A 25,700-nucleotide genomic window follows, 5' to 3' on the forward strand; every position below is an offset into this window, starting at 1 on the left:
AGGCAACAAAGTGAGACTCTGTCTCAAAAAAAAAAAAAATTCAAAGGTTCTAAAATTGTATGGTTAGATGTGGGTTAATGTCAAGATCCTTGCTTTTGTGTTTGGTGGTCAACAGGTGTTTAATATGTTATAAAAACTAAACAAATAAATAAAAGAGAGCCACATGTAGATCAATAATAACAGTATATCAGAAACCAAGAATTTTCATTTCTTTCTAGTTTAGGTCAAAAGGAATAAAAGAACAATGCTGAAAATGTGTGCCAAATTTTGAGTGAAAAATAAAATTATTTTTATATTTAACAGAATGGCTTAAGAATTGAAAGCACAGACTGGGCATGGTGGCTCACACCTGTAATCCTAGCACTCTGGGAGGCTGAGGCAGGAGGATTGCTTGAGCTCAGGAGTTGGAGACCAGCCTGAGCAAGAGTGAGACCCCATCTCTAATAAAAATAGAAAAAATTAGTGGGGTGTGGTGGCACATGCCCATAGTCCCAGCTACTCGAGAAGCTGAGGCAAGAGGATCACTTGAGCCCAGAAGTTTGAGGTTGCTATGAGCTAGGCTGACACCAGAGCAACAGAGTGAGACTCTCTCTCCCCCCCCCCCCAAAAAAAAAGAATTGAAAGTAGGAAGAATTTCTCTATTTTTTAACTCTATTGTCAATGTTGTACAACAGGATTAACTACATACACATTTGAGGGGTTGTTCCTAGTTCTTTGGTTTGGTGAAAGAAAACACTTATTTGAGTTGAAAGTGACTGAGTGCTAAGCTCTCATTAAACAATCACCAAAGAATGAATAGGAAGTAAAACAGAGTTGTAGTAAACTGAAAATTTTCCTCTGCACTTTCAGGGAACATACTGATATGATTCCCTCTTTCACAATATGCTGGAGCTACGACAGAGCTTAGAGGTTACCTAGTTCACGGTCCTCATTTATAGATGTAGTTAGTGTGCCTAGGATCTTGCCTAAAGATAATACTGTTAATTAATGGTCATTGTTTTTTTTTTTAATTGTAAATCGACAATTTATAATTGTATAAATTTATGGGGTACAAAGTGATGCTATGATTCATGAATACAAGGTGGAATAATTAAATGAGTTAACATATCTATCACCTCAAATAATTAACTTTTTTTTGTGGTGAGAATGTTTGGAATTCATGCTCTTAGCAATTTTGAAACGTACAATACTCTAATATTAACTATATTTGCCATACTGTACAATAGAACTAAAAGAAAAACATTGCTCCTGCCTGAGATTCTATGGTCTTTGACCGCCATCGCTCCATTCCTCCCATCCCCCAGCCTCTGTAACCACCATTCTACTCTCTGCTTCTATTAGCATGATTGTTTTAGATTCCACATATAAGTGAGAAATGTGGTATTTGTTTTTGTGTGCCTGGCTTATTTCACTTAGCATAATGTCTCCCTATTCCATCCATGTCGTCACAAATGACAAAATTTCCTGCTTTTTAAAGGTTGAATAGTATTCCACTGTGTATATATGCCACACTTTCTTTGTCCATTCAGCTGTTGATGGACACTTAGGTTACTCCCATAACTTCTCTGTGGTGAATAGTGTTGCCATGAATATAGGAGTGCAGACATCTCTTTGACAAACTAATTTCAAATCTTTTGGGTAAATACACAGAAGTGGGATGGCTGGGTCATATGGTAATTTAATCTTTAGTTTTTTGAAAAACCTCCATATAGTTTTTCCATAATAGCTATACTAATTTATATTCCTACGAGCAGTGTACAAGGGTTCCCTTTTCTTCACATCCTCGTCAACACTTATCTTTCATCTTTTTGATAAGTGTGAGATGATATCTCATTGTGGGTTTTTTAATTTTTTTGAGACAAGGTCTCACTCTGTTACTCAGGCTGGAGTGCAGTGGCTCGCTCATAGCACACTGAAACCTTAACTCCTGGGCTCAAGTCATCCTCCCACATCAGCCTCCTGAGTATCTAGGATTACAGGCGCATACCACCATGCCCAGATAATAATTTTAAATATTTTGTAGAGATGAGGTTTCCCTATGTTGCTAAGGCTGGTCATTGTGGTTTTAATTTGCACTTCCCTAATGATTGGTGATGCTGAGCATTTTTTCATGTATCTGTTGGCCATTTGTATCTCTTCTTTTGAGAAATGTCTATTCAGGTCTCTTGCCCATTTTTTAATTGGACGACCAGGGCAGGAGGATCACTTGAGGTCAGAAGTTCAAGACCAGCCTGAGCAAGAGCAAGAGCAAGACCCCGTCTCTACTAAAAACAGAAAAATTAGCTGGGCGTGGTGACATACGCCTGTAGACCCAGCTACTTGGGAGGCTGAGGCAGGAGGAGCACTTGAGCCCAGGAGTTTGAGGTTGCTGTGAGCTAGGCTGATGCCACGGCACTCTACTCCAGGCAACAAAGTGAGACTCTGTTTCAAAAAAAAAAAAAAAAAAAAATTGGCTATGGATTAGAGACTTTCATTGCATGGTATTTGAAAAAGATCTTTATCTTTCAAAAGAAGACACATACTTGGATTCATTTCTAGGCTTATTATACATATAAACAGGCACAGGCCTCAGATTTCTAGAAAAGTATCTTGAAAATTAATTTTCTTTTTTTGAGACAGAGTCTAACCCTGTTGCCCTGATTAGAGTGACGTGGCATCAGCCTAGTTCACAGCAACCTCAAACTCCTGGGCTCAAGTGCTCCTCCTGCCTCAGCCTCCCAAGTAGCTGGGACCACAGGCATGCGCCACCATGCCCAGTTAATTTTTTTTATATATTTTTAGTTGTCCAGCTAACTTCTTTCTATTTTTAGTAGAGACGGGGTCTCGCTCTTGCTCAGACTGGTCTCAAATTCCTGAGCTCAAACGATCCGCCCGCCTCGGCCTCCCAGAGTGCTAGGATTACAGGCGTTAGCCACCGCGCCTGGCCTTGAAAATTAATTTTTAATCAAATAATATATTATTACTTATAAATTTTAGGCACTGCAAATGTCATTAATTTAAATAAAAATTACTTAAAATTTATAACTTCATAAATGAAACATCAAAGATTTGCTAGCCTAACTGAAGTTGCCGTATGAATTAAATTGAATAAGTGCAGTATTTTTGGTAGAACAAAATCCAAATTGGCCTGTCCCCAAAAGGTCTGATTAGGAATTATATTATTGAAGAAAAAAGCTGGAAAAAATTTACTTAAATAGCTCAAGAACATAAAAGAATATATTTTGGCCTTATAGATATGGTATAAAGAACAACATAATGAATCCCAGCATAAGAAATATACACTGGCAGTACTAGTGCATCTACTCTGATCACATTCTCCTCCCTTGCTCACATAGGTAACCTCCATGTAACTTTGCATCCCCTGCCTTTTCTTTAGATCTTTAAGTAATATATGCTTAATTTTATACGTTTTTGAATTTTGTATAAATAAATGTTATCAGACTGTATTCTTCTGCAACTTGCTTTTTTCAACTCAATCCTGTTTGTGAGATTCATCCATTTTGATATGCTTAGCTCTTATTTATTCACTTTCACTGCTGAGTAGAAATTCATTCTATAAATATCTTTAGTTATTTATTCTCCTGGTGATGGACATTTGGGCTGTTTCCAATTTTTTTCACTGTTAACAAATCATGCTGCTACGAACTCTTATGCAGTGTATCTCCTGGTGCACATCAAGTTTCTGTAAGGTACATAACTATAAGTAGAATTACTAGGTCTGGGGGTATATACACCATTACCTTTATTAGATAATGCTGATTTTTTAAATCATATTTGTACCAGCTTATACTCCAATGCATCAAAGGTTCCATTGCTCCATATCCTTGCCAACATTTAGGGTGGAAAGACTTTTTAACTTTTGTCATCTAGAAGGTATCTCTAATAGTTTTAAGTTGCTTTTCCCTGATTACTTAGGAGATGCAGCATCTTTTTACTGTGGTTTCATGAAGTATGTGTGTGTATATATATTTTTTAATTTAAATATTCAAAAAGTAAATTACTGTAAGAAAAATTAGAAATAAACATTTCAGTAAACTGAACAGTTGTCAAAAGATAATTAGCAATAGAAACCAAAGATGAATGTTCTTGATCCTTTCCTGTCTCAGACTCTACATGTATTGTCCAGATTTTGTACATATTTTGTTTCAACCAAGAGTAAGAAATTTAAAATTTCTGATTAGAGATAATTTCAGAGCCAAGAGAGAAACCACTTTTCAAAGATCTTGCCATGAGCAATGTTAGTAAAGCTTAAAGGTCTATATACTACTTAATCTGAATATGAATTTTATGAATACTAATTATAAGCTAGAAGTAGTCACATGAACAGCCCACAGTTATTTATTATGTACATGACCAGTTAATCGTTATTTACTAAGTATACCACTCAGGGTAGAGTCAAAGAAATTACAATGTTATTAAATACCATACATCAGTGAAGTAAGACATATGAGTTCCAAAAGACTGAATTGTCACCTACCCAAGTAGTGCTCATGTACTCTAACAACTTCACAAAGTCCAGGGTCTTCAGAATCCAGAGGCAAAATTCCTAAAAATTAAAACAAGAAATTTAAGGGAAATGGGGCCAAAATAAATTCATTCCTAATGAGAGGCTAGTAAGTATTAGTATAAATTTTGTTCAGTGGAATTTTGAGGAAAGTTCCAGTAATTACTAGCATGGAGCACGGAGAGACTTCAGAAATAGGGAAGGAGAGGGACCACTCATTTTCTGTCGTGAACACTTGTGATCTCTTTCTTTTTCTCTCTTCTTTCACCTCTGAGTGACAGTAAAGATGATGGCCAATGTTACAGAACCAAGTCAAAGTCTTGGGCGCACCTAGACTCCCTGTTAAAATTATCCCTGATGCATGACTACTTTTCCATAGTTTACTTCCATAACATACCTCAGTATGCTTCCAAATAAAATAAAATTCCATTTTTCCCCTAAGCTAGTCTGATTTTATTTTCATTCTCTTACAAAAAGTATCTTAAGTAATACATGGTGTCACTGACTTCTTAGGCAGAAAAAAAGATAAGAAAGAAATAATCAACTCTCTAGGGAAGTACCTGAGTCAAAGGCAATACTATAAAAAGCTGATGAAAAATTTCTTACAAATCCATTCTTCAACAGCTTGAGGCATGTGGTAAAGCTAAACATATTCTAAATTTATATACATATTTTCTAAACTTGTATCTTCCACGGGGGAATGAAAATTTCGAAAGACTTATACAAAAGTCATACACTATTCATTTTTGTGTGACTGTCTGGGATACATGTATGAATATATATATTTGCAAAAATACTTGTTATGGGTTTTTTAAAAAATGCAATAAATTAAATGTTTCCAGGCAATTTTTAGTTTTATAGGAATAGCAAGAAAGAAGCGCTATATGATTCAAAATGGAATGGAGAACAGTTACTATATGGCCCTGTCGGTCAGCTGTGACTTTACTTTTCTCCGTTTGGCCACAGACTGGGAACCTGCCAGGAAAGGGCTGTGGCCAAGCATAGTAACAACTATGGTTATCTTTTTATCTATAAAATTGCTCTGGCCTGGTGAGGCAGCTCACACCTGTAATCCTAGCACTCTGGGAGGCTGAGGCAGGAGGATTGCTTGAGGTCAGGAGTTTGAGATAGACTGATCAAGAGCAAGACTCTGACCCTGTCTCTACTAAAAATAGAAAAATTAGCCGGGCACAGTGGTAGATGCCTGTAGTCCCAGCTACTCGGGAGGCTGAAACAGGAGGACCACTTGAGCCCAGGAGTTTGAGGTTGCAGTGAGCTATGATGATGCCACTGCACTCTAGCCTGGGTGACAGAGTGAGACTCTATCTCCAAAAAAAAAAATTGTTCCACAGCCAAATAGTGAAAAGTTTTAAATGTTCTGCTATTGGGATCAAACTCTCAATTTTCATCATTGATAGATATTTGAGAGCAAATTCCAAAATCAGTAAAGTATTTCTTTTTTTTTGAGACATGGTTTTACTCTGTTGCCCAGGCTAGACTGCAGTGGCATCACCATAGCTTACTGTAACCTCAAACTCCTGGGCTCAAGTTATCCTCCTTCCTCAGCCTCCCAGGTAGCTGGGACTAGAGGCAATCGCCACCATGCCCAGCTAATTTTTCTATTTTGGGCAGAGAAGGGGTCTCACTCTTGCTAAGGCTGGTCTCAAACTCTTGGCCTCAAGTAATCCTCCTGCCTCAGCCTCCCAATGTGCTAGGTTACAGGTATGAGCTACCATGCCCACCCAGGAAAGTATTTCTGTATCAAGGTCACAATGAACATTAATAATTGTATAGGAAAAAAATGGAGATGACAATAAAATCTATGACTCGAAATGGGACTATGAACTATAACTTACCGACTACTTCATCATCTGGTTGAAAGAATGATACCTTGCTTCCAACTAAAGAGTGAAGAAAATTAATAGTTAATATTACATGATTATTAAATATAATCCTTAATTAACTATTAAAACAAATTTTAACAATCCATGGGTTTATAAAATGTCACTAACTCAGAGAAAAAGCCAAGAACTTCTAGTACATTTTGATGGTTTATTAGGACTATAGAATAGAGCACTTCAAATCTGGATTCTCTAGAAAAATCTAGGCCATGATTCTTGACACTGAAGAACGTCTCTCTTTGCCTATTTAGCTAACTCTAAAGATAAAGAAGTAAAGGAAAATAATCCATTCTATAATACTATAATAATTCTGTTATTTTCCACCCCTCTTGTGGCTAGCCCAATCTTTTACAATTATTTTAGTTGCAGAATCTCACACAACAAGGATTTTTTTTTTTTTTTTTAGAGACAGGGTCTCGCTCTGTTGCCTAGGCTGGAGTGTAGTGGTGCAATCAGAGCTCACTGCAGCCTCGAACTCCTGGGCTCAAGTGATCTCCTACCTCGGCGTTCCAATTAGGTAGGACCAGAGGCTCATACCACTATGCCCAGCTAATATTTTTATTTTTTGTAGAGACGGGGCCTTGCTCTGTTGCCCAGGCTGGTCAGAAACTACGATGGAAAATTCTAATAAGAATCACATGTAAATTATTTGGATTTGGAAAATAAATCCAGATTGGTGCCAAGAAATCTTTGGAACTTTACAGAAATGACCTTGTTACATTTTCTCTGCATAAGCAGAGAAAAAGCCTCTACCATCAGTCAATTCATTTGAATATATTTGTTCAAAGAGTTTTAAGAGGAAAGGGGAGGAAAAAACCCAAACACTGGTAAATGCCTACTTGTGTCCAGCATTTTAGTATGTTCACACATTTAATCTTTACAACATACCCATGAGGTAGGTATTATTATTCCCATTTAGCAGACAAGGAAACCAAGGCGAAGCAGTGAAGTAAGGTGAAAGCCTGAAATCTGAAGTGGCCCCTTTGGCTGGCTCTGCCAACGAAATGGCACCACAATTCATTTGTTGGTACTCAGCAAGTAACTCTAAGTCTGGCTTTCTTCTTTTCAAGTCCTCCTTTTGCAGTTGCTTCTTCTCTGAATCCTTCCTGTGTCATCATTCCCCAATCCTTTTGGCTTCTGAGTCATTGTACTTTTCTCTCTCCCTTCTGCTGCTGATCCTTGTCCACCTGAGATCACTCTGACTCTTTTTACTTCACACTCCTCTTCTTTTTGTTGTACCCTAAACAGTGGCATTCTGAAAAGTCCTATGTTTATATCTCTCCTCCATTTTTATTCTCTTCCTAGGTGAGCTCATCAACTGTACTATTTCAAATACAACCTACATGTTGACAACTCTCAAATACATACATTTCCAGCATAGGTCTCTCATCTTTAAGCTTCAACTCACGTAACTGCTTACTAGATATAATCAGTGAGATGTCATTTAAGTACCTTGAACTCAAAAGTATAAATCTGCACTCACCATCTTCCTCCAAATTGGATCCTCTTCCTTTATCAACCAGGGGTACCCATTCATGCATTAAGCAGAATTCTGTATGTCATTCCTCATTCTTATGTTATCAGTTCCTCAGTTCCAATCAATGACTACATTGTGTTTCTATTTCCTCAGTATTTCTTGGATCTGTCCCTGTTCTCCACCTCTGCCACCAATATCTAGGTTATGGACTTTGTTACCTCTTGCCTGTTGGTCTGTATCTAACCAGTCCTCCTGCCTATAGACCTGTTTGCCTCACATCTACCCTTTCTTCATGTGCCTTACTCTAATAATCTGAAGTATCCAATCTGATACATGAGGTTCAGCCAAGCTCTGGTCCCTTGCCTATCCTCCCACTTCATTTTGGGGAGGAAGGAATTAGTGTTCATATCATCATTAAAATATTTTGTTCAATATCTTTTATTCTGCAAAATTTTAAGGAGAATTTTCTTGACAAAATATTTATCTCCTGCAAAGTATCTTGCTTCTGACTCCTGCCCAGAAATTATTTTGCTCTAGCAACACCAAACTCTTTGTAATTCTTATATACATCCCATTTTTACTTGCTTCTTTTCTCATGATATCCTCTCTGTGGAGTGTGATTCTCCACCTGCCCACCCCTTACTATCTGTACTACTTACTCCAGGAAGTCCTTCCTGTTTCTTCTGGCTGGGTTGGGCAGCTTTCCTTGGAGTGTTCATTAATCTGCTCATATGTACTTATTTGCCTCTCCTCTAGCTAGTGAACTCTAAGGACAGAGACTGTCGTATTCATATACTAATCATGTAGCAAGTGCTCATTAAATGTGGAATAAATGAATAAATGATCATGTGGTTATTATTTTCACTTTTTTGCAGTATGAGCAGAAAAAAGGAGAGGAGACAAAATTATCATTTAGCTACATCAGAAGATTACATTGAGAAAGACTATCAAATATATTATAGATTAAAATCACAGGTATAACTCAAATATAGTCTAATCCATGTTAATATATTCACATATGCAGTAAGAGTGAACATACACTGGCTAATCATGAACTACCTATTAGCAGTGAATATTAAGTGTAGGTCTATTTAGAAACAAATTATATCAAATACTTAGGCTTAGTGTTCTCTGTGTTAGGATCATTATTTATTACATAAAACTTAACAATATATTTTAAGGCAATGATAAAATCTCACTGGTTATTTCTCCTCAGAAACCATAATTCTCATTTTTTAGAATGAACTGCTTAACTTTTAAATACTCAATTTTAGGCAGTTTTAAAAATTTAATGTGACATAGTTACTGACTGTTACATAAATTTTGGTTCAAAGCTAACTTACACAAGTAATTTATGCTGGTTTGTAAACATCATAAAAAGGATGATATTTGTCATTCTATTTAATATATGATTATCTGTGTATTTAAATATATAATTCCCAAATATTTACTAAGTTGTAATAAGTTCTTCAATTATAAAATACTAATTAGGTCCTATTTTTCTTTGTAATTAAGGAAAAAAGAAAAGAGGCCAGGCATGGTAGTGTGCACCTGTAGTCCCAGCTACTTGGTAAAACTGAGTCAGGAGGCTTGTCTGAGCCCAGGAGTTTGAGGCTGCAGTGAGCTATGACCACACCTGTGAGTAGCCACTACACTGCAGCCTGGCCAACATAGTAAGACCTCATCTCTTGGAAAAAAAAAGAATATTTTTGCATAATTAAATTTTATATTTGAAGGGGTAAGTATAACATTTTGTATTGGTAAATCAATTAGTTACCATTAAATTTCTTTTACCTTAGAAAATAAATATAGGAAAAAAAAGAAGATAAATATAGATATTTACATCTATCAACTTACCCTCTAACACAATTCCAGCAATTTCTCTCCCAACAGGAAAGAAATCCTTCTTCATCTTCATTTCTGCCAGAAGCTAAATCATGACAAAGGCTGTTAACACATTATTGTCAAGAATAAATAACAGGCTCTCTCATACATGAGAAAATCAAGAGCAAAAATCAAACCACAGAAAGAACAAATATGACTCAATTTTTCGAATTAAGACAAAGCAAATAACTTTACCAAATAGAGTAGGAAACCAAGAGTTTGCTGAGGAATTAGTTGATATATAGAACTTAGAAATGAGTGTTATTATTCCAATTACCATTAACATCCTTTGTTTAACTTCTTTACTCTGCCAAGCATGAAGGGAAATTATGGCCCAAACATTTCTTGGTTGGCTAAACACTGTTTATCAGTCACCTTATTCGAGTGTGGTGAGGGGAATGGAGAGGATATTGTTAAATAAGGAGGTTGTGGCCAATGGGAACAGAAGGTTCTCTATTCCCACACCCTTTAAAATCACCTAAGTTTTTCTCACAAGTCTTGGGTTAGGGAGCAGGTGGGAGGAAGTGATGGATATTCATGGGGAAATTATTGTATTTCAGATTCATGGTGATTAGAGTTTCTTTTTTTAAGGCTGAATTTTTATTTTGAAGAGATTAGTATTTTGTTAGGTTCTGACCAAATTAATTATAAGTACTTGTCTTTTGAAGTAACAGAGTATACTAAGATAAGGCTATTTAAGTTCCTGCCATTTATAATAATACGAGAGATGTTGCACATATTTGTAGATATCACAGTATTTATTTTAGGAACAGTAAATAAAAAGAAATTGAAATAATTACCTTCCCTATTTCCTTTATTTTTCACTTTTTTGATCTCTTGTATGTATACTTGATTGTTAGAAGTCTTTTTTTCAACACAGAACTTTAACTTTTCCTATGTTCATATGACATTCTTATAAAAAATACTGGGAGTTTTACAGTGTTTCTTTTATGAACATTTCCAGAGTTATAATCATGGTTTTAGCAATTGCATCCTACCTCCTTCACTTATCATAAGCATTTTCTTATATTACTACACAGTTTCATACCATTATGTTTAACAGATGTGCAATATTTCATTCAATTGATTTTACCATAATTTATCATTGCTTTCAGTTAGACAGGGAGATTATATTCTACACTTAGATTCCAATGGATTGTTCATAGTTCTAATAAGAACATTTTCTTTTTCTTTTATTTTGAGACAGAGTATCACTCTGTTGCCCCGGCTAGAGTGCTGTGGTGTCAGCCTAGCTCACAGCAACCTTAAACTCCTGGGCTCAAGCAATCCTCCTGCCTCAGCCTCCTGAGTAGCTGGGACTACAGGCATGCGCCACCATGCCCGGCTAATTTTTTTCTATATGTATTTTTAGATGTCCATAGAATTTCTTTCTATTTTTAGTAAAGACGGGGTCTCGCTCTTGCTCAGGCTGGTCTTGAACTCCTGACCTCAAACGATCCGCCCGCCTCGACCTCCCAGAGTGCTAGAATTACAGGCATGAGCCACCGCACCCGGCCAAGAACATTTTCTGAATACAGAAGTCTGCAGACAAGGTCTAGTACTAGTATTCATGGTGAAAAGACTTCAGGGATCTCGCTAATTTATTGCTCAAATCATGCTCATGTTACAGAGTTGTTCAATGGAAGCCTATACCATGTTCTGCAATTTTCCTAAGTGTGACTTCATCATAGAAAACTTTTAGGTTCCTTAAAATTATGGTGACATTATAATCCAATAAGTTAAGGGTCCAGTAAGCTATGGTATTAATCTCTAAACAACTGAGTAAATAGACTTGCTCTATTTATCATGTCACATTTAACTGGAGTTTATTTACCATTTGAAAACTTTCCATGTATTTCATAGTCAATAATAAAAGATTACTACTGGGTGGTATGAGGTAGAGATGTGTGTTTATGAGAGAAAGGGAGACAAAGAGAAATGACAAGAATAATATGAACCACATCTAAAGACATTAACTAGAAATACCTACAGAATTGGTGGTTAATAAATTAACTGATTAGGTTTCTAGTTCCTATCTTTATTGTATTTATAAAGGTAACTTCTTCCTTATTAATACGCCTTACTAATTATAAACTCTCAGGCCAGGCGTGGTGGTTCAAGCCTGTAATTCCAGGCTTGGGAGGCCAAGGTGGGAGGATCATTTGAGGCCAGGAGTTCGAGACTAGCCTGGGCAACATGGCAAGACTCATCTGTACAACAAATAAAAAAAAAAATTAGCCTGGCATGGTGGTGTATGCCAATAGTCTTAGATATTTGGAAGGCTGAGGCAGGAGGGTTGCCTCAGCCCAGGAGTTTGAGGCAGCAGTGAGCTATGATCATGCCACTGCACTGCAGCCTGGGCAGCAGGGTGAGATCCTATCTTAACAACAACAACAACAACAAAAACAAATTATAAACTTCCAGTGTTTTGCAAAGTAAAGGAGTTTATAAAATATTTTCATATAATGATATACGACTTCAATCAGACTAATAATTTACCTCAATGTAGAAATATATAAATGCACATTACATTTCTTTCCCTAGCTGTTCTATTCTTCTAAGGATGATAATTTCTTGGCACTCAGAAGTCAGTTATTATATTTGTACTTTAAATATACTAAGAAACTTTCATTTGACTTTTGGCCATAATAACAACACCCATACCTTTGTATTTATCTGGCTCAGAGCACAAGCTCTAACTTGAAGTTTCACGAAGTTATCCTCAGTAATGGGAAGATTTTCCTAGATCCAAATGAGAAAAATATGTTACACATTTCCATGGGCACATGCCTTTAAGCTTTGAAAATTTTCACATATAATTGAACAAAATTAAACTGTTCCCAAATCTTATGGCTAACAATTTAAAAAGCTACAAGTAATTATCCAACAGTATATAATCAAAAAGAATAAAGGAATTTGGGGTATACTTTTTAAAAAGCTTTAGGGTACATATTTTGAAAAACACTTAGATACCAACATGGGTATATGTATAGACAATAAACTTAGGATAACAAACAAGAACAAATACTGTACTTTATTTTAACCTAAATAAACTCAAAACATCAGATCTTCCCACTTACAGGGATATCTTTAAATATACACATATACACAAAACATATAGCCTTTACTAAGTTTTGGAATTTTCTTAATGCTATAAATGAAATTCTTTTCAAATTCTCCAAGAGTCATTTGTTCTTTGCTTCCTTAACATCTGTCTTGGACATTTCAGCATGCCCCGTGGGATTCTGCGGTCAAAATACAAATTAATGGAACATAATTACCCCTCAAATTTCACAGCTAGATGTAACTTCAAAGGCAAAAAATATTCCAAATTCAGACACTCCATGTCATCCCCCTATATTATTAAATATAGTATCATCTCCTCTAAATAACCATACTGGCACCAATAATTAAATTATTCTCCTCAACCCCTGTAAGTCTAAAATTAGATCAAAAACTGGCCAAGAATAGCTACTTGACCCAGTGGTAGAGGCCAAGCACTCTTTGAGATTTAGACTCCTGACCTAAATGCTTTTGGAGTTAGTAAAAGATAAGAAAGAAAAATTGGATTGTGTTCATGATCCAAAAACTCTTATTATTACTATGAAATACTGATATACATACAGCACTTACTTTTTATCCAAAATTTACAGTGGAATGATTTTGGCTTGCCACACAAATCACCAATACTGTATATGAAAATTTTACTATCTATGCTCAAGGTAATAAAAACTAGAGAACATTTAAAGCTTATTGAATGAGGTAACTTTGAAAAGCTCTGAAATTTGTGTAGATAAAGTATTTCCTGAAATATAACTACATTTTGAAAACTTACTTGATTGTGCTGTTCAAAAATAAATTGGGTTAATTTTGCAACATATAAGACTATTAAGTTTGTTTTGTTTTCCTAATATCTTACACACCACCATCCCGAGGAACCAAAAACTCCTGTGTTGCAATTCTTTTAAAATATATTTAAAGTCAGGTAGTGAAATGCCTCGGCTTTTCTCTTTTTGCTCAAGATTGCTTTGGCTACTTGGGGTCTTTTGCGGTTCCATACGAATTTTAGGATTGTTTTTCTATTTCTGTGAAAAATGTCATTTTTTTTTGGTTGTTTTGATATACAACAAGGTACTTTGATAAGGATTGCATTGAATCTGTAGATCACTTTGGGTAGTATGGACATTTCAACAATATTAATTCTTCCAACTAATGAACATGGGTTATCTTTCCACTTATTAGTATCTTCAACTTTTTTATCAATGTTTTATAGTTTTTCATATAGTTGTAAAGATATTGTACCTCCTTAGTTAAACTTATTCCTAGGTATTTTATTTTATTTTTTGTAGCTATTGTAAATACGACTGCATTCTTAATTTCTTTTTTAGACAGTTCACTGTTACAGAAACGCTACTGAGTTTTATATGTTGATTTTGTATCCTACAACTTTACTGAATTTGTTTATTAGTTCTAACAGTTTTTTGGTGGAGTCTGTAGGGTTTTCTGTATATAAGATCATGTTGTCTGCAAACAATTTGACTTCCTCATTTTCAATTTGGATGCTCTTTATTTCTTTCTTTTGCCTAACTGCTCTGGGACTTCTAGTACTGTGTTCAATAGAAGTGATGAAAGTGGGCGTCCTTGTGTTGTTCCAGATTTTAGAGGAAAAACTTTCAATTTTTCCCTGTTCAGTATGATGTTAGCTGTGGGTTTGTTATAGATGGCCTTTATTATGTTGATGTATGTTCTTCTGTACCTAATTTAGGGTTTTTATCATGAAGAGATGTTGCATTCTATCAAATGCTTTTTCTGTGTCTACTGAGATGATCATATGGTTTTTGTCCTTCATTTTGTTAATGTGATGTATCACATTTGTTTATTTGCATATGTTAAAGTATCCTTATATCCCTTGGGATGAATCCCACTTGATCATGGCCATCAGGAAAATCCAAATCAACACCACAATGAGATATCACTCACTCTGTTAGAATAGCTATTATCGAAAAGATAAAAAGTAACAAATGCTGGAGGGGATGTGGAAAGGGGAACTTTTATACACTGTTGGTGGAAATATAAATTAGTATAGCCATTATGGACAACTCTGAAGGTTCCTCAAAAAATTAATAGAACAACTATAAGATCCAATAATCCTACCACTGTGTATACACACAAAGGAAATAAAATCAATATGTCAAAGAGGTATCTGCACCTCCGTATTTATTGCAGCACCATTCATAATAGCCAATATATGGAATCAACCTAAGTATCCAACAATGCATAAAGAGAATGTGCTATATATATAAAATGGAATATTATTCAGCCATAAATAAGAATAAAATCCTGCCATTTGTGACAACATAGATGAATCTAGAAGACATTATGTTAAGTGAAATAAGCCAAGCAAAGAAGGCCAAAAACTGCATCATCTCACTCAAATGTGGAACCTAAAGTTGACCTCATAGATATAGAGAGTTGAATATCAGTTTACAGAGGCTGGAGAGAATAAGTGGGAGGAAGCATGGGGAGAGAGGTTGGTGAATGGGTACAAAATTACAGTTTCATGGGGGAATAAGTTCTGGTGTTCTTTTGTACAGTAGGGTGACTACAGTTAACAATAATGTATATTCTGAAATAGGTTGAAGAGAGAATTTTGAATAGTTTTACCACAAAGAAATGACAAGAGTTTGAGGTGACAGACATGCTAATTACCCTGATTTGATCATTATACAATGTATATATATCAAAATATTATGCTGTACCCCATAAATACATATAATTTTTATGTCAATTAAAAACAAAATAAAACTTTAAAAAAGTTATACTATAATATGAACTACCATTTCACATAAAGCTTAAAGGAAAGCAATACAATTTGAGGAGTTTCATTTAAGTAATTTTTGTTCATTTAGCTCCACTCAAAATAACATAACAAGTCATTTAAAAGTGGACCTATGACATATGGAAAATACACTACCTTGTTTATTTAATAATTAAATAATTTTTCTTACCCTTTCTTGAAATACAAATGTTATTTCTTCATTCGTGGAACTTTGTTGAAAATATAAGCCTTTCATTGTCACCTAAAAAAAAAAATACACACACACACATACACACACACACACACACACACGAAGTTAACAAACAAAAAAAAGTTTTCTAGACCAAATAAAAGCAAAAATTGAAAAACAGTGCTGGCAAAGGATAAAATGACAACTATAAATATAGTCTTCAAACAAGTAAGTTTAGATAATTGTTCTTTCATAAAATGATCAAATAAGAGAATATGCAACAATCTCTGGATACACTGAGAATGGATTTATAGTTCAATTCATTACAAAGGCAAGCATATTCTTAATTTCACTTTCCTATTCAATAAAAAATACTAGACGTACTTAAAAGAAACCTTATGACGGGCAGAGAAGCTTGTTTACTTACAAAGGTAAATAAAATTTACTGTTAAATTTACCAAACTTTACTAAAGACTTTCAAAGTCTTAAAGATCATTAAAAAGCAAAAAGTGGACAGCCAAGACCCTGGTTGAAATTGTGGCCCAAATTCTTCTGTATCAGTCTATAAACCATTTAATGAAAGTATTTAAACCTGTAGTTTGTGAACTTCCTGAAGCTTCTCTAAGGATTCCACAGTTTTTCTCTAATTTTCACAGTATTCATATGGCAAGACTATTTTTTAAATGTAAAAAAAAAAAGTATAAAATACATATAGAAAAGTGCACAAATCCTAAGTATGTAGCTTGTTGAATTTTACAATGTGAATATGCTCATGTCACAGCAAGGGATACAACATCACTAGAACTCCAGAAGTTCCCTTGTGACTCCTTCTAGTCACTATCACAACCCCCTCCTAAGGATACTCAATACCCTAAGTTTTAACAGCACAGAGTAGTTTTGTCTGTTTTTGAACTTTATATAAATGAAATCATAGTTGTTTATGTCTGTTTTCTTTCTTTCAATATTACTTTTGTGAGTCTCACTCATGTTGTTGCTTGTAGCTGTAGTCCATTATTCTCACTGCAATACAGTATTCTATTGTATGAACAAACTACAATTTATCCATTCCACTATAGACAAACATTTGAATTGTTTCCAGCTTGAGGCTCTTATAAATTGTCTGTACCCCCATAATATTCTGAAATAAAAAAAAAGAAAAGAATATTCTTATACAAACTTTTTGATGAAACTACTGTTATTGCATTTATTTTATGAATGAAGAAACTGAATCTTAGGCTAAAACACATACATGGGGTCTTACAGCACCAGCTGCGCTAGAACTGGGATGTAAACCAGGTGCTACCAATCCCAAAGTCATTATTCTTAATTAGCCATTATATTTAATCACTTCCTATTGAGCTGCTAACATTAGATGTATCAGTTAAAAGTAGAATACTTTATCCTTTAGGATTGATGATTATTAGGTATTTGTTGATAGAAATGGCTACATAACTTGCAGAGCTCAGTGGAAAATGAAAATATATTAAAATTTCAGGACAGCCACAGCAGAGCATTAAACCAAGCACAGGACCCTTCTGAGTGTGAGGCCCAGTAAGACTGCATAGGTCACACGCCATAAAGCCAGACCTGTGTGTTGAATCTTAGTGAATCTAACTGGAGCCATATATGTAAAGAGTTTTTACTGAGTGTAGTTGTGCAATGGTTGCTGGTTTCTAGGATGTGATAATAAAATACTGGAATTAACAAATGAATACACATTCAAGGCACACACAGAAATTACAGATGTAGCATATATCAGTAAAATATATAAAAACATAGTAAACTAGGTCAAATGATTAATTCTAACCCTTTAGTTACAGAAAGTCTTTATTTGTGTCAATGTGTTTGTTGTGGGGGGGCGGTGGGGGAAAGAGCTACAGCAGCTATGTATTCCCTACAACATTAAATCTAACCTCTTCTGCCTAGATTTCTAGGCTTTCTAAAACGCGCATCCACTCTACCTAGTCTACCTTACTCCTCCAACAATTTTCCAACACATACCCTCTGTTCCATCTAGGCACTATGACTTCACACCATACGGTTATCCGCTGTCTCAGGGCTTCTAGGCATGGCCTGTTCTCTGAAAGCGTGCTGTACTTACTCTACAGTTCTGTTACGTAAATAAAACTCAAGTCCTACACCCTCTCTGGAATCATCCCCAGTGACACTCAATCTACTCCATCTGTTCCATGATTCTAGATTTTGTTTCATACTAAAACAAACAAAACCTTGCTTTATTTACTAACTAGTGGGCTCTCCCAGCCATTGCTAGGAAGAATCAATATCCATTATTATTAAATAAATAAATCTCTGCTCCTACTTAGTATAGACTTACTAGGGTTGCCTTTTTGAGAAGTGGAACAATTATATATCAACACCTTGATTTCAAAGTATCTCCCTGGGTAATTCCAGAAGCCACTGTTTTCTCTGCCTATTGAATCTTAAAACATACGGCATGTCTCCCAGATCAGCAGTCACAGGGGCCTTATATTGTGCCCCAATTTCAAAGACCCTGAAAGAAAACTGCTTGTTTGTACCCCTAGTACCCTAGAAGCCCCTAAAGCAAGTACTGTATACATAATAATGCCAATATTTTTAGTCAGATCATCCTAAATAGTTCCTCTAAATTAGGTGAAAATTGCCCTGGCTGATGGAAAAAGTAATGTTTAGTCCAGTTAACTGTGTGGGAATACAAATATCCTTTAAATTGCAAAGTAAAGAAATGAGTTGTTTTTACAAAAGTGTCCAGAACAAAAGTGAGGAAATACTTGTTTTGCAAACCCAAAAAACAAATACTGAATTCCTAAGACTAAGAAAATGGTAGAATGGATAAACAATATTTGAGGCCCACATGGTTTCATAGGCAGATTAAATGAAACAGCTAGTCTATTATTTAATAATTTTTAAATTAATTTTAAAGACATTTGCACAAGAAAGTAAACATTTTATAAAATAAAAATAGAAATTAAAAATCTATAATACTTACCACATTTCTAAGAGAGTCATATAACTTCAAAATTGAATGTTCTGCTACAAACTTAGCTATATCAAAAAGGTGCTATTTAAAACTTTTTAATGACAATAAACGTGTTTAAAAATGTAGGCTGCCACAGCCTGTAAAAAGCATAAAGATTTATCAGATATATCAGAATTTTAAAATAGTTGAACTAATCCACAAACTGAGGATTATGTTAGTAATACTTTAAATTTTTATAATGGCCACACATTACACCTATTAAAAAATCTGGAGAAACAAAAATTCAGAAGACAACTATTTTAAATAACATTTGGTAAAAGGAGAAAGACGACTTTGCATAAAGTAGATACTTGACTATAAACACTTTAAGAAAGTGGTTAATAAAGGTACTGATCTGTTAAGGGATTTCTAAAAATTCAATGGTAAGTAATTTCAAATGGTTTTATCCTTCTTATACCAGCAACGTGAATTCCACTTGCTCTTCTGTTACACTCAATCCTCTAAGGAGCTCATCTATTAATAACTGTAAATAAAACCTCTACAGATCATTCCTTACCTATACTTTCAGGACAAAAGTGTCCCAACTACCAGATCAACCTCAAATTCAACAGAGATAAAACTACACTCATCTTTCCCCCAAACAAGATTTTGCTGTAATCTTCAGTCATCAGAGGTATCTTAGATTCAATCATAACTCTTTCTGTATTATCAGCCATAAAGATTCTTTTCCTTTATGATATCCTGCCTGGCCTGCTCATTTTCAAGGGCTACCACTTGGCACAGGTGATATGCAAACACCTGAATGCCTCAGGCCTGGGCTATGGCCCCAGGCTGCTGTCTTCACTTCTCTCCCTCATCCAATCCAACTGTTATCTTGTGGCCAACTAAATTCCTGAAAGTCCAAACTCTTCTTACATGCTCAAATTTTTATTATTCCCCAACACAAACTCTGCAATACTATGGCCACTTCGGGTTCAGAGTTCAATTATGTTTCTAACCTACCCTTGTTTTTATTTTAAGGAAAGCAAAGATATATTGTCAAGCAGCTAAGCTACAAAAAAACAGATGAAGTCAACTCTGAAACATGGCTCCACATGCACCATATGGTCACCACACCAGGCTCTCTCGGGCTGTGTGGGTAAACAATGCCCTATTCCTCATCCTGTGTAAAGACCTGTGTACAGTATTATAACACTAGCTGGATTCTTGAGGGGAAATATTCAGTTTTATTTTGATCATTTGGAAAGAGGTGAATTAAGTTTCAACAATGTTCTTACTAATCTGTGAGACTTTTCATACACATCTCATGTCAGAAAAAAACGTCAAATCACATGCCCAAATATTTAGCTAAGAAACATGGCCAGCATAACCATAAGTAAGTAGTGGGAGGTTTGGTTAACATACTGTACTATACAGGTTGTGGAAGATAGTAGTCCTAACCAGATGGGCCAGCTCTGGTTCTTAAAGTGGGTGGTGAATGCATGGTCAGAACAGTTGTAGGACATCTCTACACGGTGTAGGCAGTAGTCTCCAGAAATCTGTATACTCAAAGAGCACTCTGCATAAGCAATGGGCAAACACAGAGATATCTGCTGCAAACAACTGCACTGCTCTTCTGTGTGTTATATTAAGATAGGCACACGAGATGTCATGACAGTGGCTTACACCTGGCTAACCCCTGGAAAGCAATTCTAGCTATTAACATGAGTTATAAGAACTTCAGACACATAATTTTTTAAAACTAAATGGAAAATGCATGACGTTACATGGTCCCTATCACTAGAGGGATTGAAACGGAGGCTGGATACACATTATGGGGGCTTATTAAAAGAGATTCAAACATCAATTTAGTGAGACATGGGGATCAGACAACCATTAAGGTCCCTTCTAATTATGATAACCTAGATTTCAATGAATATTACCAAGACATACTCGATTGAATTTATATATATGTGGCATATCTCCCATCCAAGTACTAAACAGTCCCGATCCTGCTTAACTTCAGAGATCAGATGAAATCGGTTGTGTTCAGGGAGGTATGGCCATAGACAATATGTGGCATGTCTCTACATCTTATACAACCTGAGATCTAAATCTAGATAAAGAAGCAGAAAAGAAAAATTATTTCTTTTTTCATATAGTCTTTAGGTATAAGCACAAAAAAAAAAAGTGGGGGGGGACATTTGCTTGAAGATGTCAAATTGTTGCTTATCTATGCAACTAGTGGTTTCCATGTGCCTATCTAGCACAGTCTCTCAACAAAGACCTCCTTTGAGTCTCAAAAGAATTTTTGATTACCTACCCCACCTCCATGAAAGCTTTATTTTTATTATCTGTTGATTTTCAGAATAAATTTAACTTAAGAGTCTAGGATTTCTTACATGAGCATTCTCCTACTAGTATCTCTGGAGGTGGGGGTGGGGAGTGGGGTGAGGGGGAGTGGGGAGTGGGGTGAGGTGGGGTGAGGTGGGGTGGGATGGTCATTATCCCAAAGACTGGAAATCTCTGGTCCAGTTACTATTCAGTGTACGGCATGATCTAGAACAACGGAAGCTTAAGTTTCATTCATATTTTTGAATTAACATGGTATTTTCCCAAATTATACCACTGGGGAACAAGGCAGCCAATGGTGTGATGAATGAGTATTCCCTTTACGCTTGCTTAATCATGTGACACTGGAACAATGCAGGTGAAGGTCATGGTCACTATAAACAATATAAGCAATGAAGAATCCTCCTTAAACACTACTATACTATACTCCCTCCCCTCTAACTGATCTAACTGATCTTTTCGACCTACTAACATTATTGCAGTTTGTAAATGCTTATTTAATTTTCTAATTCACTACAGGGTTCTGAAGAAACCATTTCTTGCTTCAAATGAAAAATATGAATTGTAATTTTAACTGAATATTTACTAATAAATTCAAAATCAAGAGAAAATAATTTTATAAGATGTATTGTTTATTATGTATAAAAATGGAAAAAATTATTTTGTAAAATACCATATTTTAGCATATGTGGATATGTGTATCCTTGCTTTTCTACTCATAAAACTCTCCTTAGCTCAATGTAGTACTGCTGTTCACTGGGCCCACAAAAAGTATACAGTTGTCTTTAAAATATCTCATGCTTACAAGGTTAAGAAAACATTCATGTTTAACAACAAAAAGAAGTTCACCACAAACAAAACCAAAAACCACTACGATTCTATAGTGAGGCACTTTAAGAATTCCCAAGTTTTCCTGCCCTCCTCCCTCAGGAGGTATACAAATGAAAAAAGACTCACTATTGCTCAGGGTCCAGAGGCCTAAGTATCTCCTTGAGGTTTTCAACTCTCTTCTTCAATCCAGAACTTTGATTTTAAAAGCAAGGCCCGGAGAGTTGTAAAACTACCAAAATATTTCATTGCATATGACTGGCAGCTTGATCTTGTAGGGGGAAACCTCTCAGTTACAAATCTGAACATTTATCCCCTGCCATACGCTAGGACAGAGGCATCAATGAAGTGAAATTAGTGATAAAAGGTAGTAATTTTTACACTGCAGTGATCTATGGATAGGATACAGAAGTCATAACTGAACCAGCTTGAATCCTGGCTCTCCTACTAACTAGCTGTATGACTTTGGGCTACTTAATTTTAGCCTTTCTGGGCCTTAGAACCCGTACCTATAAAATAGGGATAATAATAGTAGTTACTTCAAAGAGTTGCTGTAAGGATTATATAATACATTCAAAGCACTCAGCACAACACCATGCTTTCAATAAATGTTAGCTATTTTTACTATTATTTCTGTAAGCTGGGTAGAGAACCTCTAAAGTAGTTCTGAAGCCCATCTCACTAAGCAGTGAAGAGTTTGGTCACTGCAATCTTACTTTCAACGCTTTTTAATTTCTGCAGTAGACCATTATATCGTGGATTTGCACTGTCCAATAACAGTAGCCACTAGCCACAGGTGGCTTCTGAGCACTAGAACTGTGTCTAGTCAGAATTGAGAAGTGCCGTTAAGTGTAAAATACACACCATATTTCCAAGATTTAATAATAAAAAAAGAATATAAAACACTTCAATTTTTAAATATTTGAGTAAGTGTTGAAATGATAATATTTTGGACCTATTGGGTTAAATGAAACATATAATTAAAATTAATTTTACATGTTTTTCATTTTTTTAATGTGGTCACCAGAAAACTGAAAATTACATAAGTGGCTAGCATTATATTTGCACTGGACTTATGTAGAACCTTGCTACTTACAACGTGGACGGACAACACCTGGGATTTTATTAGAAATGCAGACCGAGGCTCAGACCTACAGAATCAGTATCTGCAGATTTAACATGATCCTGACGTGATTCTTACAGAGCATTCCGCTGGTTAGCTTAATGAAGAGGGCAATCTGGCCCAAAAGCCACATAAATGTGAATACGACTGCTTTAGGTAACTGCTTTCCGAAAAAGAAACGTGAAGGGGAAGAAAGAGGTGGCAGCGAAGGAGTACTAGAGAAAGAAAAAGAAATTCCAATTATAGAAACAAAAATAAGCAGGGGGGGGCGAAATTCAACCTGGGAGATTAAGTAGAAAGGATCTTTCAGACCTTTGCCTCCATAAAACTGGCGGGTTATGCAAATTAAGATAAAACCTACAACCCAAACCTGCAAAAGGCCAGGAAATCGTCCCTCCAATCTAGCCTTACCCGCCCCTCAGCGGCCTCAGTTAAGCTAGGCCCGGGCGAGAACGGGTCTCAGGCTGGGATGCAATGCGAACCACCCTCCTCGCCGGGGCCGGACGGTTACGTGGTGCGTCTCCCGATCTTTCGCCCAAACTCCTGTTGCCCAAGACACACAACGCGTTTCCCCGGGCTCACCTGCCTCTGAGCGGCCCCAACGGCTTGAGCCTTCGCCACCGCCACCTCCGCGTCCTTCCGCAGAGAACCCACCTCCTCAGCCCAGAGACTGCCCCCATTGGTCAGGCCACTTGTCAGTCCGTGGGGCGGGGTCGGCCTCCGGGAGGCTGTGGAGAACGCCATAGCAACCGACCTCGGAACTACTCCTCCCGGCATGCTCCGCTGGGGGAGAGACGAGGCACCGCCCCAGGGGCGACCGATAAATGGGGCGAAGTTAGAGTCGCCTAGGACGGGTTCCGTTTTATGCAGATTTCAGCTAAAGGCCACACCCTTCCTCATTCCAACCGAATACCTTACCATCTCCTTTTTCATCTCCCCATTATTCTTTCCTTTAAAACCTTCCGTAACTAAGTTAGGTGAATGTATCCTATCTAGTGCCTCGCACGGCAACGGGCAGATGCACCGAAACTGTAGAACAAAATCACCAAAATCCACGATAAGGAAACCCCAGACCAGAAACCTCATAGGGGGCGGGTAAAAGGGGGGGAGGGAGTTCTAGTCCCGCCCCCTCCGCACCTCCTGATTGGCTTATTCGTCTGTCACTCCGTCCCCTGTGAGTTTTTCGGCTCCCCCTGGCTTTGGTTCCGGCGGTGGGCGGGGCCAGCAGTGGGGGGCGGTGAGGAGGTGCAGGCCCTTCCTTCCGATTGGTAGGCTGTTGTCCCCACCCACCTGTGGGCGGAGACGGAGGGGAGATGGGGGCGGGGGGAGGCCGAGGTGGGAGATGAGGAGATAGGCGGGAGCGAGGGAGCGAGGGAGGGAGCGACGGAGGTAGAGAGGAGTGTAGGAGCGAGGGGAGGGAGTGCAGCTTGGTTGCTCCGTAGTACGGCGGCTCGCGAGGCAGAATCCCGAACGGGCCCCGGGACGGCCGGAGAGGCGGGCGGGGATGGTGTGCGGGGCTGCGGTTCCTGCGTCCCCTCCCCGCGGCGTGTGAGCTGCATTGATTTGTCCCTGGGGCGGCAGCGCGGACCCGCCCGGAGATGAGGTGAGGAGTGGGCTGGACGGCGGCGGCCTGGGCGCAGGAGGCGGCGGCGGCGGGGGTCGGCGCGGGGGTCGGCGCGATGGCTTCCCGAGGCGCCCGTCTCCCCGGCCGCCCTTCACCCCGTGCCGCGCGCGCGGGTGGCGCGGCGGCCGCCCACCTCGTCCTTCCCCTCCTCCCGGGGGCGGCGGCGGGGCGGTCGGCTGACCGGCGCCGGGAGGCCGTGGGACGGTCTCGGGGCTGAACGGGCGTCTGCACCCCGGCCGGCCGCGCGAGCTCGCTCACTCCCGAGGGGGACTCCGGGGCGAACGGCCCTTCTAGGGCTGACCTCGCCGCCCTCGGCCGCCGGAGTGTGACGGGCCGGCCCAGTCTCGCCCGCCTCCCGGGAGACCGAGCTCGCGGGGAGCGGCAGCGCGCCGCCCGCCTCTCCCCAGCGTGGAGCCCCGGTTCATCCCTTTTTCTTCCCTCTCGCGTGCCTGCAAAATTCCTGTCAGTGAAGGGCAGTCAATGCCGTTTGGCCCTAAGTGGTGCCGCCGGGCCGCCTGCGATGGTATTTAACAGAAAGCGGCTCCCCTCGCCCTGTGAGCGCGTCCGCGGGGTCTGCCGCTTCTCCTTCCCTTCTCGCACCGACGCGATTTCCCGTGTGGACCCGAGGCACAATTGCGGTCTCTCGCTGGAACGAGGACATGTACTCAGAATTCCCAAGAAAAGGAAAGCAAGGAAGAATAGGCTGCACCTTCCTTCACTTCTGCTGCTTTAGGATTAGAAGGCAACTTCGTAGATTCATCTCCTATGGGCAATCTTTTGTTGTGATTCAGACTAAAGGAGGCTTTTGCTTTTGAAGAAATAGATTAGCGGCTTTTCTGTTGAGTTGGAGGCTGTGGGGATTTTTGATAGCCTCTTCCATATGAAAGTTTCCTTTAGAACTTTGTCATCATCGGTGCTATTCTGAAGGCAGCACCAACCTGAACATTTCAATATATGCAGACTCCGGCCAGATGCGTTTCTTTGTGCGTGCCTATTGGCATCCTTCTCTTGGCTGTTCCCGTGGTCAGAACGTACAGATAATA

At 37.9% G+C, this 25,700-nt stretch overlaps 2 protein-coding genes across 11 annotated transcripts in view; one reads left to right on the plus strand and one right to left on the minus strand.

The window, feature by feature from the left end:
• Window positions 1–23,792, minus strand: part of CRYZL1 (crystallin zeta like 1) — a 38,700-nt gene extending 14,908 nt beyond the window's left edge. The window contains exons 1-6 of one of the 5 annotated variants that reach the window (XM_045540583.1): window positions 23,616–23,792; window positions 15,775–15,846; window positions 12,431–12,508; window positions 9,740–9,812; window positions 6,361–6,405; window positions 4,478–4,546 (exon numbers count right to left, since the gene is read on the minus strand). In XM_045540583.1, coding sequence (XP_045396539.1) covers window positions 4,478–4,546; window positions 6,361–6,405; window positions 9,740–9,812; window positions 12,431–12,508; window positions 15,775–15,846; window positions 23,616–23,777 — 499 coding nt within the window. In that variant the 5' untranslated portion in view covers window positions 23,778–23,792. Of the gene's footprint in view, window positions 1–4,477; window positions 4,547–6,360; window positions 6,406–9,739; window positions 9,813–12,430; window positions 12,509–15,774; window positions 15,847–22,039; window positions 22,059–23,444; window positions 23,563–23,615 lie in introns of those variants that run through there. The other 4 variants (XM_045540587.1, XM_045540585.1, XM_045540586.1 and 1 more) reach the window with 4 other exon arrangements.
• A 593-nt stretch (window positions 23,793–24,385) lies between these two features.
• ITSN1 (intersectin 1) overlaps window positions 24,386–25,700 on the plus strand; it is a 194,690-nt gene continuing 193,375 nt past the window's right edge. For all 6 annotated transcript variants that reach the window (XM_045540588.1, XM_045540589.1, XM_045540590.1 and 3 more), the window contains exon 1: window positions 24,386–24,636. The gene's annotated coding sequence lies outside the window, so the exon portion shown is untranslated. The remainder of the gene's footprint in view (window positions 24,637–25,700) is intronic.

This window comes from Lemur catta, chromosome 1 (genome assembly GCF_020740605.2).
Source record: "Lemur catta isolate mLemCat1 chromosome 1, mLemCat1.pri, whole genome shotgun sequence".
Classification (NCBI taxonomy): Eukaryota; Metazoa; Chordata; class Mammalia; order Primates; family Lemuridae; genus Lemur; species Lemur catta.